Source organism: Equus caballus, chromosome 22, assembly GCF_041296265.1.
Source record: "Equus caballus isolate H_3958 breed thoroughbred chromosome 22, TB-T2T, whole genome shotgun sequence".
Lineage (NCBI taxonomy): Eukaryota > Metazoa > Chordata > Mammalia > Perissodactyla > Equidae > Equus > Equus caballus.
In genome coordinates, this window is record NC_091705.1 from 49,801,760 (window position 1) to 49,819,052 (window position 17,293).

The 17,293-nt window shown below is 47.5% G+C and overlaps 1 protein-coding gene across 15 annotated transcripts in view; it reads right to left on the minus strand.

Annotated features, from left to right (window-relative positions):
• Positions 1 to 17,293, minus strand: part of DIDO1 (death inducer-obliterator 1) — a 57,638-nt gene that overhangs the window by 9,838 nt on the left and 30,507 nt on the right. For 12 of the 15 annotated variants that reach the window (XM_005604850.4, XM_070247936.1, XM_070247932.1 and 9 more), the window contains 9 exons: positions 8,708 to 9,182; positions 8,415 to 8,574; positions 7,228 to 7,344; positions 7,009 to 7,113; positions 6,377 to 6,512; positions 5,585 to 6,116; positions 5,002 to 5,155; positions 4,235 to 4,324; positions 3,160 to 3,355 (listed from right to left, as the gene is read on the minus strand). In XM_005604850.4, the coding sequence (XP_005604907.1) occupies positions 3,160 to 3,355; positions 4,235 to 4,324; positions 5,002 to 5,155; positions 5,585 to 6,116; positions 6,377 to 6,512; positions 7,009 to 7,113; positions 7,228 to 7,344; positions 8,415 to 8,574; positions 8,708 to 9,182 (1,965 nt within the window). Of the gene's footprint in view, positions 1 to 369; positions 3,356 to 4,234; positions 4,325 to 5,001; positions 5,156 to 5,584; positions 6,117 to 6,376; positions 6,513 to 7,008; positions 7,114 to 7,227; positions 7,345 to 8,414; positions 8,575 to 8,707; positions 9,183 to 17,293 lie in introns of all 15 variants that reach the window. The other 3 variants (XR_011431089.1, XR_011431088.1, XR_011431087.1) reach the window with 1 other exon arrangement.

Sequence of the window (17,293 nt, forward strand, 5' to 3'; positions counted from 1 at the left end):
GAACACTATGTCATCAAAATCTCCTGGTTCCTAAGGTCAGAAGCTGAGGGACACCTGTAATTTTCTATAGGTATGAAATGGATTTCAAGCTGAGATTACGTGTACGAGATGGTCACTCTAGCCTGTAACAACCGCTCGACCTCCAACAGAACCTCCTACATACCCTCTCACAGGAGAGGACTCCATCTGCTCACGTATCAGTCCCTTTACACAGACTGGCAGCTCCCCAAAGCTGGAGCTCCATGTCCCACCCAAGGCCTGTGCTTTGTGCACCGCACAGAGAACTGACGGGCAAAAAGGCCTTGGGACAGAGAGCAAGGTGTTGGAATGGAGACAGGACCAGGTGCAAACCCTGGCTTGGCCACTTACTGGATGTGTGACCTCGGGTGAGGGACGGCAGTGGGCAGTGCAGGTCACTCCCTTGGAGAACAGGGGTAAATGCTCCCTCCTGCAGGACTGCGGTGGGAGCCATGGACGCTCCTGTCAGGCTGTGGGGCACTGGCCATGTCCTGCTGGCTGCTCTGCTGAGGGACACCATTGCCACCCTCAGATTGGGTCTGTGCCTTTGAAGGATGCTGTGCAGAGACTAACTCCATGAGGACAAGGACCACCACCAAGACGGGAAAACCATTTCCATGCCCAGCCTTCCAAACACATGCACACACACGTGACATACACAAGCGACACACACATCACAAAACCAGGACACACGCCCAGCCTTCCACACACACACCATGAAACCAGGACACACAAGCATCTGTAACTAGAGAACGCCAAGCCTCACGATGAGTACTTGAGGCAGGGTAGGTGGATTAACCTGCCTGGGATCAAGTTTGTTGGCTCACGTGGAGTATATAAAACATACATAGATATTAATGTCAAGCAATGGTATCAGGAGGATAGAAAAGATAATACACTAATTAAATAGGCTTAGATTTAGAAGAAGATCTTAAATTTTAAAAAAAATCTTTAAAAGCTTACTGGCAAAATTTCATTCGTTACTACATTTCTAAAACCCTTTCTACTATTTTAACAAAACACTTTTGTTCTTTTCTGTGGATGAAAATCTGTGGGTCTTTTGGGTGTCCCCTTCGGGCAGCGTCAGAGCCTCAGGAATGTGGGTGGATGAGTGTGAGGTCCACTCCGTGGTCACCAAGTGTGTCTGAGTGGTCAGCGCCCATCAGACTTAGCAGATGAGGCAAGCACCCCTGCCCAGACCAGCCCTCTCCTCTCCTCCTGCCACTTGAGCTGTCACCCAGGACTGTACCCACGTGACCCAACTCCCGCTGCGGCTCCAATGAAGGGTCTCCTCTGGTGGCTTCCCTTGACTGACCCCACCTGTCCAATGCAGGGAACCAGTCCCTGCCTAATCGTGAACCTAAACTCCTTCCATCCTTGTCACAGCAGGGCCTGTCATGGTACCCCAGGGCCCGTTCAACACACCTTATGACCCTGCTCCTCTGCCAAGATGCCAACTGGGATGGTCTCAGGGAAGCTCACACTGCTGAGTTTGCAGACGGAGTGGCAAGAGGAGCTCAAAGAAGGATGAACTAGTGCTTTAATTCTGTTTAAAAGAGGCGGCTCAGAATTTTCTAACTTGCGTTTCTGTTATCAAAAAGTGCTTTAGCACTGAGAGGAAGATGTCTGTGTTAGTGGGAATCATGTGCTTACACTAGATCCTGCTCACAAGCTTCTACACGTGTGACTGACTGGAGGTTCTTCAAGGGCACCTGAGAAGTCAGCTTCTTCATCTTCACCTCAGGAACACAAGACGTGTCTCCCTCCACGGTCGTTCAGGGAGCTGGCCCATGTGCTTCACACAGCTGCTCACCAAGAACCTCTGAGACTCTTTCTGCCACCCATCAGGTGGTCTTTCCTCACCCCAAGGGATGTGAGATGATACCCTGAAGTACTTGGCTTTTCAAATGTATCTGGTATTAAGATAATTTAGTGTATCAAGCCAGTATATATTTAACCCTGCAATTATTGACATCAACCAATACCTTTGTGGGTGCAATTCTAAAAACTGGCACAAGCTGAGCCCACCTCAAGTACTAAAAACGTGCACCAGTCAGGACGTGAGAGCGTGCTTGTGGGTGGTGGGCTCTAGCCCTAAGCAGGGCCAGGGAGAGCAGAAGCCCTATAGGATCCTAGCTGGTTTAGGTGTGGTGGGGGGTCAGCACGTGGCTGTGGCAGGAGCATTTGCCAAGGCTGGTGCCGGGAGCCAAGGACACGTAGGTGTCAGGGTCTAGGCAGCACAGCGACGGCTCAGGGCGTTCAGCCACTGCCTCTAGAACAATAAGGCACTTCAGCATTCAGCACACTTGGACACCACAGCTTTCAGGTAGGATCAATCCTGTGGGGACTGCATGGCCAAGGAGGGGCTTCCATCTAGGCACCTTTCGCCAACTGCGTAACTTAAGTCACATCAGCTTCTTCTCTGGGGCTAAGAAAGGGCAGGGCCCTCACAGACCACTGCCCTCGCAATCCCCCTCAAACCCTGGACAAGTCTGAACTCTCTCTTTAGGTTAATTTTAGGTAATCCTTTAAAAGCAGCACTTCCTAGGAAGGAGGAAACACAAAGCAGTTTGCTAAAGATAAAAGAACTTAATAAAATTTGAGCAGTAGATCTGAAAGCAATTATTTCTAGAAATATTTTTCTATTTTACACTATCTTTTGTAGTTCCTAGAAATTAATCCCTGTTAGAGGAAAGAAGCCTCTGACTAATCTTTGTTCATTCCTGAGCTGAGGATTAAGAATAAAAATCCCATCTGAGTGAAGACTGTGAGCGACAAGCCAATAGGCAGTATTACCTTTTCTTCCAGCTCTTCTCTGGGTTCCTGGGCATTTGAACATTCCACTGACCTGAGGCCGTGACAAGCTGGTTGGACGCTGGGTTTTTCTCTCTTCATAAAACTTTTCTAAGATAATTTATGTCAATGATAAGGGTACTCCTAGTGTCACCCTCCAATATCCCAGAAGCTGAGTTCTATAGCTAAATGTTGCTTCATCCAGACTGCTAATTCCTGGTCCTAGAAGTCACAAGTTGGCCAAGCGGCAGATGTGCCTGTGACAAACTCAGCAGGACTCAGCGTTGGTGGGAAGGGGATGTGTGGGATCAGACGTACCTCAGTACCACCCAGTAAGTGGGCGCTTACCTGGTCCCTCAAAGGGCAAGAGTTTGGATGGAACGGGGTCCTTCGCACTCAGTGGGATCAGATAGAGGTCCTTGACGTGCCTGCTGTTATTAGCTACAACGCCGAAGCGGCCACGGCTGCTAAAATAGGAGTAGAGAGAGATATAGGCCACCTCCTCTTCCTCTGTTGCGGGGTGAAAGCGGATCAGACACAGCTCCTACAACAGAAACCAGGACAGAGAGCATTGACCTGCGGCTACTCTAGAAGGCATCTGCTGTCATTTTGTATTTAAACCACAAATGCAATCTGAAATGAGAGAAACGAGCAATTCTCTGATTCTGATTTTCACAGTCTTACGGTCCAACATGTTAAATCAATGACGTGGGAAAGAGAATCAGGCTCAAGTATCAGATTGCTGGATTCGGATCTTGGTTTCAGAAGGACTCTTTAATACTTCTCTACTCACAGCCCCAGTGTCCTCAAAACAGTGCCCATCTCACGGAGCCCTCGTCCCGACAAGGTGACCCACGTGCAATGCTAGCTTAGTGCTGTGTCTGGTACAGAGTAAGCTTTCACTACCTGTGACAACTGCAGTCACAATCAACTGGCTGTCTGAGCTACCAAAGCCAGAAACGGAAGGGCTAACCCAGACAAGAGGTCCACACCCTTCTGTGAGCCCAATAAAGACTTAAAGCCCCTTCCCAAGGGGCACAGTGCCTCCAAACACAGCGCAGCTCCACCTCAGGGTTCAAAGAGACCGAGCCCGGCAAGAGCCCAGGCCACACACCCCAGCCAGACCAGCTCCCGGTCCCACCCCTACTTCAATCACAAAACACTAAGGAAACAAGGTGTCTACACTTCTTACGAACACTGAACTGCATATATATTATTAAAATAGGAACAAAACTTGCATCACGGCATTACCCAGACACACTCTCCCAGTTATCCAGCCATAACTTAAACATGCACCTGGAAATATCTAACTACAGGCTGACATTTCTAGTATTAACTCATCAAGATGAGAAGTGAAAGAAAGAGCTGTGTTTAAACAAACACCTTCTTCCACAGGAGCAGAGACGAGACTGGGAGCAGGTACCTTAGACACGGAAGACTTGAGTTTGCCGACATAATCCCAGACTGTCCTGGGTGCAATCCTTCCACCGATGTGAATCGTGTCCGGCAGGTCCTAAACAAAACGCACCTTGCATAAATGACTGGTAAAACCGTAGCATTCACAAAAACTGACATAGTAATTTCAAAGCACCAACTACTCGAGATTCAGGAAAACCATAACTACTCCAAAGAAAACGGTAGTAACAACGTTGTGTGCTGCTGGGTCCCCTCACAACAAGGGTTATGAGTAGCAAACCCAAGGAGGGCAGGACAAAAACCTTCTCCAAACAGAATTACGTTTGAAAACACGTTTACGTTCCCTTTCATGAACACATACGCACAGTAATAACTCAAATGCTGGTCAGAAATGCCCAACTCACTACTCTTTGCTAGTGCTGCTTTCATTAACTTTGAAAGCTACAGGAACTATCGTGTGTGTCACTCCACACCCATGGCTGGGTGCATGCACACTCCGGGTGAATGCCCCAGCTGAACGGGGGGGGGGGGAATGAATCAGCTTTTTTATAAAAGCTGGAATGCCCGATTTCTCATTCAAATTTCCGCCACTGTCCAAACTGCTTCACCCGCTGACTCATCGCAGCAATCTCTATTTTGCCGTCAGAGATGCTTACACATCCAGACGCTCAACGGGAAGACTGTCAGACATCTGACTCCAGCATGTGATGAGCACTCCTGTGAAAGACATGCGCGTGCACACACACAGACACACCACATTCTCTCGGTTCTAACCTCACTGAGATAATCAAAACATCCAGAGACAGGATATGCCTTAGTGACAAATTTCGCTACACTCTGCATGTTAATAAATCCTTTCCAAATGGTGCTGAGTCGAGACAAAAAGAGGGTTGTATCTCCTTCTGGAGGGGAACGTGACTCTGAGATGCTGTAAAACAAAACCATAGAAAATAAGTAAATCTCTCTGCACAAAGAATTTCCAAAGTTTGAAGATTCTATATATTTATAAAAGCAAAAGTGAATTCCTGCCAATTTTGGTAGCTTATTTTTCCAAGTTAACTTCTTTAATCATAATGATATAGACAGACATTCCGGTCAAAGAAAAATAAACTGAATAGGAACGAGGCAGATGAGTATAAATGTAAATTTCAGTTTCAAGATTTGTACTTGTAAAATGATAATTAGGCATCCTAAAACTGGGCCTTTAGAAAACGCCCTATAAAATATTATAGAGTAAAGTCGTAGTTCTGGATAGATTTTGGAGCTGCACCATTCCATCACTCATGACTACTCCTTCTGTTAATCTAAAGGAAAGGAGAGGTGCTGGGCTCCTTCAGACCACATGTGGAAGCCGCACCTGATGCCTGGTGAGGGTGGGACCGACAGGAGGTATCTGGGCTCGGGGGACGAGGACGGCTTGGCTAGTATGGACTTGGGCACCGTCACAGAGGTTGCCGCAGGCTTCAGGACGTCTTGTCGAGGTTCCACCGGGTGGGTGCTGTCCAGGTGGGCTGCTGTGGGGACTGCGACTGTGCACGACCCGCTTGGTGCAGTCCTGGGGTCTCGACCGGACACAGTGACCGTGGTGAGCACCCCACCCCCACTGGAGGCTGGGCAGGAGGAGTGGCCTTCCAGGGTGGAGGGCTCAGGGTGGCCATCTCCTGGAGGCACAGGGCAATACTTTCTCTCCAGGTGTGCATGAGACGCACTCTCCAGGTCGGGCTCAGAGGCATTTTCAGGCAGAGTGTCTGGCATCACTTCATCAGCTGAGCTGAGAACCAGGTCGGAGGGAGAAGCGTCACACTTGGATTTTGACTCTTCCTTCTTAGCAGAAGCCGACAACTTTTGTTTTTTCGGAGCTGGTTCGTCTTCTGATGATGGAACCTGACCTGAAAAATTTAAGGAAGGCCTTCGTGAGAGAGTCGAGACATTCAAGGGCACAGCTTGCCCACAAATAGACAATTTCTTGCAAGAATAAAGAAATCAACCCTGTAAAGGTACAGCTAACTTCAACAACTTCAGAAAACCACCCAAGCCTTCTAATTTCTTAAACTTGGGCCAAATACAATTGCCATTAGAAGTATGAATGACTTTAAACAAAAGCTAGTTAAGTCTCATCTCTGAAGTTTCCTCCCCAAACTATGCTCACCTGTACAAATTTTACAGTTCAGATCAAACAGATGTGCCCGGTGCTGGCTCGTTGTGTCCTTCAACATACTGCTGAAGACGTCGAGAAGGGGCGCTGTGCTTTTCTCAGGGGCGGCTCGCACTAACTCTTGCTGTTCCTAAAAGGAAAAGAAACAACAGAGTAGGTCATTTCTTTCCCAATCCACCTCCAAATTCACAGCACGTATGAAAAAACAGCTCATGTGATTAAGAAACACTGAGGGGAAAAAAGGACCACTGAGGGGCTGGCCCGGTGGTGCAGCGGTTAAGTTCGCATGTTCCACTTCAGCGTCCCGGGGTTTGCTGGTTCGGATCCAGGATGCGGACCTATGCACTGCTTGTCAGGCCATGCTGTGGCAGGTGTCCCGCATATAAAGTAGAGGAAGATGGGCACAGATGTTAGCTCAGGGGCAGTCTTCCTCAGCAAAAAGAGGAGGATTCGCGGCAGATGCTGGGTCAGGGCTAATTGCCCTCAAAAAAAAAAAAAAGGCCACTGCATATAAGTTCTTGAGAAATAATGCAACCACACATATTGTGATAAGCGCAGGCACCTAAAAATACTTGGAATGGGCTCAGTCTAGCTGCTTCTGCGACCATGGGGAGCCCGATGCTTACGTCTGAGTCCGACACTGGTGGCGAGTCTTCCATGTCAGGAACCGCCTCCTGCTTTGCAGCAGTCTTCTTACTTTCATTGTGCAGTTTAGGGCGGGGTTCCATCACCTGAGAGGAAAAGACAAACACAAGCCTTAAGCCTTCTTCTCTGCGACTCACTCAGGCCAGCAGTCTGCTAACTCACTTCTGGAGAGCCAAGCAGCCACCTCCCTCTGCACTCACAGGTTTTGTCGGTCTCTCTTTCCACACGGAAAGCTCTTTAGATACAAGTTCTTCCGGCTTCATTCTCACAAGTTTTGCCAAAGAGATTTCTTCACGTAGAACACGATGGAAGAGTCCCTATAAACAAACATGTTTCATTCACTCATGTGCCTGTTTGTAAGACACTAGAGAGGACATGGAAAAAACAGAGCATGAGAAGTCCCTGCCCAGAGGCCTGTGACGGCAGGACAAAGGCCTGAAGCTTCAGATCGGGTGGAGCAGGGCCTGACCTCATCCAGCTCCCCAGCAGCCCGGAGTACAGCCTGGGGGCCCCCACTGAAGAGCAAATGAGCCCAAAAAGCATGGGCACTAAGTTTGGAGAGCTGACCTCAAGGCCTACCCTGCACCGCCTGCGAGGAAGCCCTCCTCAGAGAAAACAGAATCAACCCAAAAAGGCAGTGTTAGGTACAAAGCTAGGAAGTGCCAGGGGGTCAACATGGCGAGGTGGACAGTCAGAGTACTTGACCCTGTTTCTTAACAGAGGTAAGAATTTAAGAGGCTGATGGAGAAGATGCCAGAAGATGGTGACTCCACTGTGCAGAAGCCACACTAGGAAAGCAACTAACCCCTTTTCCAGCCTTAACTCCCGCTGGATCCCACACACAGCTGCTGTGAGGACTAAGTGTCCCACACACCAGGTGTGAACAGCACCTGTCCAAGCGGTGAGCCCGGCAGGGATTGCTATTACTTATCATCAACCTAAGGAAACCCAAGGTAGCAGGCTTGCTCAGCTGATGCGGAATGATGATAAGGCAGAAAAGGTTGTCTGAAGCCCAAATACGGAGATACCCATTTCCTAGGATTAAGAATTTGAACTTTATTCTGGAGCCCATGAAATGAGAGCAATGTAATTTTACAGCCACGCTTAGAAGAGACTAATCTGGTGAAATAAAAGTGGACTTCAGGGAGCCAGAGACCCCCAGGATGCCAGTTAAGAGACGGAAGGGAAGGATAAACACTCTCCACACCAAGAACATGGGGCCCGCAGCAAGTGTCGCAGAGGATAAAAATACCCGTTAGCTTTCACTAGGATATAAATGTTCAAAATGCTGTATTTGGTCCATTATTGTGAAGCTCAGCTAAAAGAAACTAGCTGCAAGTTCACCTCCGTGACAGGAATGTCGTACCTCTGAGCAATCGACACACACCTGGTTTTTGGGATCCTTGAGGTTGAACATGATGCTGCGATATTTACTCTTGTAGCGATTGTCTGTAACTCGGAACAAGTTGAACATCTCCTTCTCGATGTGGAGGGCGATCTTGCCGACCTCGTTTTCTGTCATGATTAAGTCGTCACTGTCACTGACTCTATACGGAATCCAAACAGAACTTGGTAAACCACTGCACCTGCACACATCACACCGCTTACATGGTGGGGCAGTCCAGGATGACCACACTTTAAGTGGAAAACTTTAATAAGCAAATCAAGTAAACAGCTCACCTTTTCCACAAAATCTCCTTCAGGGAGCGTCTTATATTTTGCCGAATTTGCGAATTTGGCTGTGATGGGGCAGGGCTTGAGGTCCCCAGGCGTCCTGGGGCTGTAGAGGCCAAGGGAGCAGAGCTTGCCACCGGCTTCCTGATGGCTCCCACCAAAGCAGCAGAGCCCGGCAACTTTTTAGAAGCTGCTGTGGTAGTGACAGGCGCCAGCCCTGCCTGCTTGGCAGCGGAAACACCGCTGGAGGGGGCGGCCGGGAGCCACGGCCTCTTGGGTATGGTACCCTTGAAGCCTGAGGGCGACTTTTTGATAGCTGATTTGGCTGCCGCCATGTTTGCAAAATGAGGTGGCTTCTTTGGTACTAGATTCCTGGACGAAGGCTGTCGGCTGCCCACCGAAGACCCTGGAGGAGCCATTTTCTTGGGTGCTGCAGCCGCCATGGCTGTGTGCTCCTCCAAGCGTCTGTCCTCCTTCATGGCTGCAAAAGACACGCAGCAGGCTTAGTGAGGCGGGAGGACACACAGGTGTGCTTTGCCGCTGCCTTGAAAAGCACGCACCCCTTAAACTAGCAAAAGCTTACAGCATTACTGGATGAGATTTGGAGAAAAGGATTTTTAAAGTAATTATTAAATTCAGAAATGGAATGTGAATAAAGGCTGATAGCAATATTTATGATAGTGACCATACTTTATTTCAGAAAGAAATGCTTTATTATTTTATTAGATTAAGCCTTTTACTTCAACCAACAAACTTTAGGTATCAAAGGCTTGATTTAAATCATTAGCTAAGCTTGAAAACTGAAGGCAAATTTCAAATCATCAGAAAAAAGGTGTTTGGAAGAGCCCTTTCATTAAGAATTCAAGCACAATGTGTTTGTAAACATGAGTTAAAAAAAATCTTTTCAAGATGGATCAAACAAATTCTCTTTAAATGCATATTCTCTCCCTCCCCCCAGGGCCTTGGAAGGACTACCAAGTCCATTCTTGGGGGGAGGGAGGGCACTCAAAGGTGCTCACCATTCTCTTGGACAAAAGTCAATTGATCATGACGACATTAATAAAAGACAGAAAGCTGAGAGAAATTTGCAACATGGGGAAGTTCAATCACTTTTATACTAAGAGATGACAAGAATACAATATGCTGTTATATAAATGTTCCCACTTACAACCCTCTAGATAGAATAAATTATGGGTAAGATGATACGTTAGTGCTTGTAATCCAAACAAGGATTGTAATCAAAAGCTAAAACAAGAACAATATCAAAACCTCTCAACTCATACAAAAATCGTTATACGATGCTAGTACTTTCTTTACAGAGAGAGACAGCAGGCTAGAGGGCTGATTATGTTCAACCCTGTCACAGACCGTCGGAACAAAGGTCTTCGGCACAAGGACGACAATCCTAAACCAGCACCGCGGCCCCTTGCTCTCCGTGACACGTGGCCAACCAGAGCCACGCCGGGGAGCTGTGCTCAAGTGCAAGTGGCACCTTTACAGATGGTCCTCACTCTGGAATGCCACACAGAATGGCAGGAACCCAGAGAAGTAAATGGCTGGGAAAGGGTAGCCCAGTGAGTGAGCGAGGACACTATGTGGAGTGCCACCTAGGGCAGGCAGTCAAGTCATACAAGGGACAGACAGAGAAATCGCCTCCCTAGGTGCAAGCTTTTCTCAAACTACCCACGCAGCAGGGAGCATCAAAACTCCCAAACACTGAAGTTGGGGACTTAACAGATACTCCAGCAGTCTTTCAATTTTACCCAGGGATTAAAACCAACCAATTGATCAATCATCAGTCAGCTACCAGTGCTCCTTTTAACTGTCCCCAACGACCAAGGAGAAGGTCTGAAAAATCTGGGAAAAGAGGTGAGACTCCATCTACAAATAACGCCTGCCCCAACAAACAGCCCTCCGGAGGCATTCACAGCACCAGGGGCCCCAGCTCAGCCAATACCACCAGCCTTGGCCATCTTGGCAGAGGGTCGGAGCAGTCACCCTCAAGGAACTCCCTCTTTCAGCAGCCAGCGAGGCCAGTTCAGCAACGGGCGCTAAACGGCTGGGGACCTCAAGTTTTTTCCACTTTATAGTATAATTGAAATTACCTAATTTTGTGAAGTTTCATTACATGGATCCAAAACTTATGACAGTGTTAGAAGTGCTTTGTTATTATCAAGCATCAACTCTGACATTAAACCTCATATTTTCATCTCACAAAGCCTCCTAACCTCATGTCCCTGCCCACCCCTGCCCAAGGTGGCCTGTCCCTCGGACACCAGTGCTCCCCCACATTGCCATGCTTCCCAAAGACCACTGTGCTCTCCCAGCGAGCAGCCGGCTTGTACTCTACACCTGCCCTGCTTGTCATCACTCATGTCCACTGTCTCCAACAGTCACACTTCTGAAGGCTTCATTCCTTTAGGAGTTGGGTTTCTAAATAAAGCACACTATAAAGTAATGACAACGTCTAACAAGATAAAAAATAGGGACACAATAGGAACAAAGATAAAAACTACACTTCTACCTGTATTATTTCATCAGATCGAGTTTACAACCTTAAGGAGTTAGACATTTGGAAATTTATTTTTGCCAACTCAGATTTGGGTAACAAGGTCCGCAGCATCGAACCTGTGGGATTGCTCAAGTTCACGTTAAATAAAACGGATGGAAGCCCCTTTTCTTAGGGGAGGGGGCGGGAGTGAGGGAGAGGAAGAAACAAAGATGTAGCACAGCAAGAATCCAGCGCTAGCCGACACCAGGAGTCCGCAGGGAAGCCAGCCATCAGCAGTCAGGAAGGAATGAACTGGTCAGAATTAAAATCGAGACCTAAAGCCAGTTCAGCCGCAGCCTTTCACAAATACAAGCTTTGCTGAGTACCCTAGTAGCACACTTTTAAGTAACTCTAAGAAGCTGGCTTAAAGTGCTTCCAGAGACCTCCTAAGATGCCGGACTGTAACATACAGGATACTTGCGTGACAGAGCCTGAGACAAATCTCACCTTTTGACATTTACGCTGTTAGGTGACAAATTCGTATTAACTTCAAAAACGTTTGCTCACTCCAGGTCCCCAATCAGAACCTAAGATGAGTACTTCTACTGTTCTAAGGGGTGTTTTCTCACTCATTCAGGGAAAACCCAGTCAAGAGATTATTTTTAGGACATTCCTAATACACATGATTAAAATGACCTATTATCCAAGAGTGGTAAGAGTAAATGAATGTAATCTATTAACAAACAGGGCATGGCTTTCCTTAACCATTATGCTGTTTTATAAAATCAATTGCTTCTGCTTTTTTAAAGTCAACTTCTGCTATCCCTTACCTATGCCTCATATAGAAACAGGTATATATTTATAAATGGGTAAATCAGACTATATAAATAGGTATAATTAAGCGAATTATTGGTGAAATGTTCTCAAACAGCAACTTGGCTATGGCCCTCTTCTACTTTGAAGGTAAATATTTACAACATGTAAAAAGTTCTATCCAGCAACTGTTACAGATGCTGATCCAGTTGGTTCCACTGTAAGGGGGACTTGGGTTGGCTGGAATGACAGTGATGGCCATACAGTGCTGGAACGCTCTGACAGTAAAAGAAACTATCATTTTTGAGCAGACCATAATCAAATTTGCAAATCCTTCATTTAAATTCATTTCTAACTGTATCATATTGTGTATAAATTTACAGAAGGGCAAGGACTAACTTTGTAACCAACCAGAAAAAAACGTCCTCAAAAGCAGAAGCACGCTTGCACTCCAGGGTGGCTTCAGGAGACAGCTGATTCCCTCCACTGCTACAGATCCTCTGCTGGTCAGCAACAGCACTGTGCTGGCAGCACCAAGCAGAGTTAACTGCAGTGTGGACACAGGCACAATGCCCAAACCCCACCCATATCTGCCTACGTCCTGGATGGAGCCGGCCCACCGGGAACGTGTGCCAAGTCTGTGCCATTCTGGCAGCAAAGCTTTCTTGAGCTTCCACATCCTGGGGGCCTGCTTGTCAGGGAGGAAGAGCGCTGCCTCATTTCCAGGCCAGGTGATGACTTAGGGAGAAACTATCTCCAGGAGAAGCTGCTCCAGTGGGCCAGCCCAGTGTCCTAGATAGTTGTTTCTGAGAGTCTGGCCATTTGTCTGTAATGGAAATGAGTTGTTTGGGGTAAAGGCTGGCAGAGAACTAAGCAGGCCAGCGTGCACAGGGATCAGTGCCATTCTAATTGGCTAATTTCCCAAGCGTAAGACTGGGTGCCTCGTCACACTGCAATGTGGGCTGTGGTGTTACAGCATCGCTGGCCACTGGGTGGCACTGGAGGGCCTCCATGGAGAACTGGGAGGAAACAAGTCTCCACCAGAGGAATTGTGGTGCTGTGTTCATCTGGATAGAAGCTGCACAGCTGCCCAAATGAAGTTACAGCAGGACAGGGTGTAGACACGGGGCGCTTTATCAAGCCTGAACAACCCCAGGCTGTCCCAGATACCCACATCTAGTGACGGCCCCCTCACAGGTACAGTGACTGGTGAGAAACCAGAGGAATTGCAAATTGCTTTATACCTTTTGTCTTGCCCAAACTATGTGCCAGTTTACCCTAAACATCCCCAGATAAAAGACTTCCAGTCATACTGATGGCTGGGGTGGGCCCACTGCTTAAGAATGACTGGCTGTAAAAGCCAAGGAAATCAAAAAGTGAGCTTCTGGCATGACAATGAGTGGGTCAGAAACAGTGGCCTCTTCCGCAGGTGCACCACATGGCGCAGGGAAGTATCCTGCAGGTCCCAGGCCAGAGTGACCGCAGGCCTTTGCACAGGTGTCCCCTCCCTGGAACTACCCACTGACTCAGGACCCAGCATCCTGCTTCACACCATCGGTGACCTCCAAGCACCACCCACTCCCACTGGCTCCCAAATATGCTCCGCAGGAAAGCGAAGGCAGCTATCGCTGTAGGGACCGTCTGTAACAGGAACTGAAAATGAGGGCAGGGAAGACACTGTAGAGGAGCTGTGGAAGTGACAGAAGCTCTATTTTCAACTCCGCATGACATGTGTACAATGAGGCTTCCCACCTCAACTTTCTTAACTGTGTGAAAAATCAAGTTAACAGTAGCAGAGAAAACCATTTTGCTTTTGTGCCTTTTCTTAAATATTCTGAGTTGTTCCTCTAGAAGTACAATAAAGAACTGATTTGCTTTTACATCAGAAAACATGGATAATTCCCAAATAACCTCAAGTAAGCATAAGCTACTTCCCTGATGCTCTAGGACATTAGGATGTCCTTAGATGCGTCCATAACCAAACTGTCACGGTTTGGCTACGTCAAGCTTTTCCAGGAAGACTTTGTTCTCACTCATGTCCAGTTTGAGTGACCTAACGGAGAGGTGCATGTAGCTCGCTGTGAGAAATTGGCAGAAACAAGGATACATCTGGAGGCCGTTGCCCTTCCTCCTTTTAACAGTATCACACGCAGTATTTTGAAAGTTAACCCAAGGCCTGATTCACATTGGATTGCTAATATGTAATAGCACTGCTCAAACTGTCCTTCAACATGAACCATGAGAGGGAACTGTGAGCAAGGCCTTGTGGGGAGACGGGCACTTTACCCTCCCTGAGCCCTGCTGGAACCCTGGCGAGCGGTCAGCTGTGCAGTGCGCGAGCCTGGCTGCCAGACCGGATCCACCTGGGAGGGCAGCTGCTGCTTTCCCAAGACCTCGAAACCAGTTTGCAGGCCCACCCATCCCTTTAATAAGGTAACAACATCATTTGTTGGTGCCCCGACTGCTTACTCCAGCCAACACGCTAGGGGCACGTTAAGAGTCCCTCTACCCTCCCCCGTGAGCCCCTAGTCCCAAAGGGTCGCTGTCAGCAGGAGCCCTGGGCTGGGCACTGTGCCCACACGGCCGGGCTGTGCAGCACGGTTACCTTTGTGTCCTTCTCGCTGAACTCCTCCAGGCTCCCAGGAACGAAAGCTGCCCAAACTTTCATTTAAATAAATGAAAGTGGCAAAACTTCTCAACAGTCTTCTAAGTTTACTTCTTTAATTTTCAGAAGAATGTAACTGTGTGCATGGTGATGTGTAACACACAAAAAATCAAGAATATTAAGTATTTTACAACTTTATACAAATATACCTGAAACTTGTGTACTGGTATTGGAGAATTACAGCAGCCTCTTCAGAGGGGACCTTGGGATCTTTGACACCAATAATGCCACCAGAGACTTCCCTATAGTACTAGTCATTAAACATTATCGAGTAGTTCCACAGCTCCAAAAGGTCATGTGAAGGTCACCGAAGAGCAGATGAAGTAAGGGGGACACCCTACTAGAAACTTCCAGCCCACCCCTCCTCCCGGGGGGCTGAAGCACAAGAACTAAGGGGTGGCCCAGAGCACTGCTGAGGGGTTTCGTCTCCAATGTTAAAGTTTATGTACACGTGGAAACCTTTCCCTGACCTAGTTTTCTGAACTGCTGGCTTTTTTTCAAGCTTGTAAAAAGTAAAACACTTAAGAATACCCAAAGACTGCCACTGCCAACCCAGGAAACTCCAGCTGTACGGACAACAGTAAAAGTAGTTATCAAGCCAAATCCCTTTTCAGGACAAGTTTTGGTTGTTCCACTAACTGGGGGAAGAAAACTGGTTTGGATGTACAGTCTGGTTTGTCCCCAACCACATTTTATTGCCATGACAATTCTGGAAGAGACAGATAAAAATGGCTCATGAAACTGATAAAAACATGACTCGCCCTCCAAGGCTTTAAATTTCTCCCAAATATTCTTGGGTTCTAGCATCCCCCACATATTTAATTTTATTATGGGAAACTTGTTTCCTCTTATCATTTGTGAAATGTGCTTTGGGAGCCCACACCATCAGTTATCCTTGTGAGAATCTGTGTTCTCTTTGATCCATTTCACCACAGCACGTGGACTATCTGCGAGGCATGCACATGAACTACAGGGCAAATTTTGTATCTGAGTAAGATGCTTAAAAAATCACCTGGACTTGGGATTATGGGTCCTGTCAGAGTTTTCCATTTGAATTTTCATGGCTAGATGAAAACTAGAGAAATCTCATTTTCTAGTCAAAATTCATTCAAATCCCCAGTGTTTCAAATCACCTAACAAGCCATTTAGGGAGTCCACAATACTAGGAAACTGGGCCTATCAATACGGATAGCAGAATTCGACTTCTAAATTCTGTCTAATAAACCAGGATGTTTTAGAACAAAGTTTTTACCCTTCTTCATGCCTTGACAATAATGAGAGGTGAACCAACAGTGGAAATGAAGAGAAAAATAAGAATCAGGCTACAAAAACAGAGAAATATCATGATTTTGGGAGAGAAATAAAATGGCAATTGTTTCCATAAGTTAAAAAAATTGTACAGATATCCTCAAAAACAATTTTAAAAACAAATCAGAGGAACAACTGTATGTTATTTGCATCAGCCTGAGAACAAGAAAGATCTACTCATACTTTCATGGGGAGAAGCAGGGAGGAGCTTCCATACCCAGCAAAGTCTTGCCCAACATTTAACAGGAGCTCCCCACCACTGACATTCACTGAAAAGTTGTCCCTGTACCCGTTACCCCAGGTCAGCACCAGTGGCCTGGGAAGGAGAGGGAAGAGCGCCTCCAGGAGCAGCGTGTCGGCTCTTTAAACAAGGGGCACAAGGAGCTGAAGGGATAGGCCCAGACTGGATACACACCCAGGTTAACGTGGAAAACGCCTTCTCCTAAGAACTGTGCCAGCATCAGCTGCATCCTGAATCTCATCGCCCTCCACGAGGAAAAGCATGCTGGCAGCCAGCCAGGGAAGCAGGTGGGGGTCCTCGTGGGGATGCGGAGCTCTGGTGAGTGGATGTGGTGCTCTGTTCCCACACCTGAGGCGATGGTGTGGGAGAGGTGGGGAGACGGTGCCACCCCCAAGGCAAAAGCGGATATTCTACCAATGGCCTTTTACCCTTCTCCCAATCATCTTCTGGAAAGATGACATTCTGGATAACAAAAAATGATCAGAAGCAACTCACTCAAAAATACGTCCCTTAAACATGCTACAAATCTGGGGCACCCATCAGTTTTGATTTTGAGATGCAAACGTGCTGGGAAGAGTCCTCAGTCATGAGTCCGCTCCGACCTTCTGCCCACGGAAGCACGTCAAGCTTCAGCAAGGAGCTGTGGCGCAGAAAGAGGGAAGCGGTGGAGAGGAGAAGCCCCAACCTGTGAGCAGACACGGGCCTTCTCAGGATCTCTCCCCGCAGTTCCCTCTCCTCCCTCAAAACTGGGGTGAGGAGGACTAAGAATCAAGGATGAGCGCCATTCTTCCCATCTTCCCACCAACCTTCCACCCCTTATGCGCCCACAGCTCCACACTCAGGGTCTCAGGGCAGCTTTCCAGTTCCGGTTAATAGAGATGGAAATTACTGGACTGAAATCCATCACCCAGGGGTTTTGTGGTTATACCCCGGCCTTCCTTCTTTTTCTGTTATGTGCCTGTAAGAGCACTTTAGCTCTAAGTATTCCAATGCGACTCCTCCCCACCTGTTCACACGTGGGTGAGGCTTATTTTAGAGATGTTCATGACCTCTATAAAAGTGCTACTTTGTAGA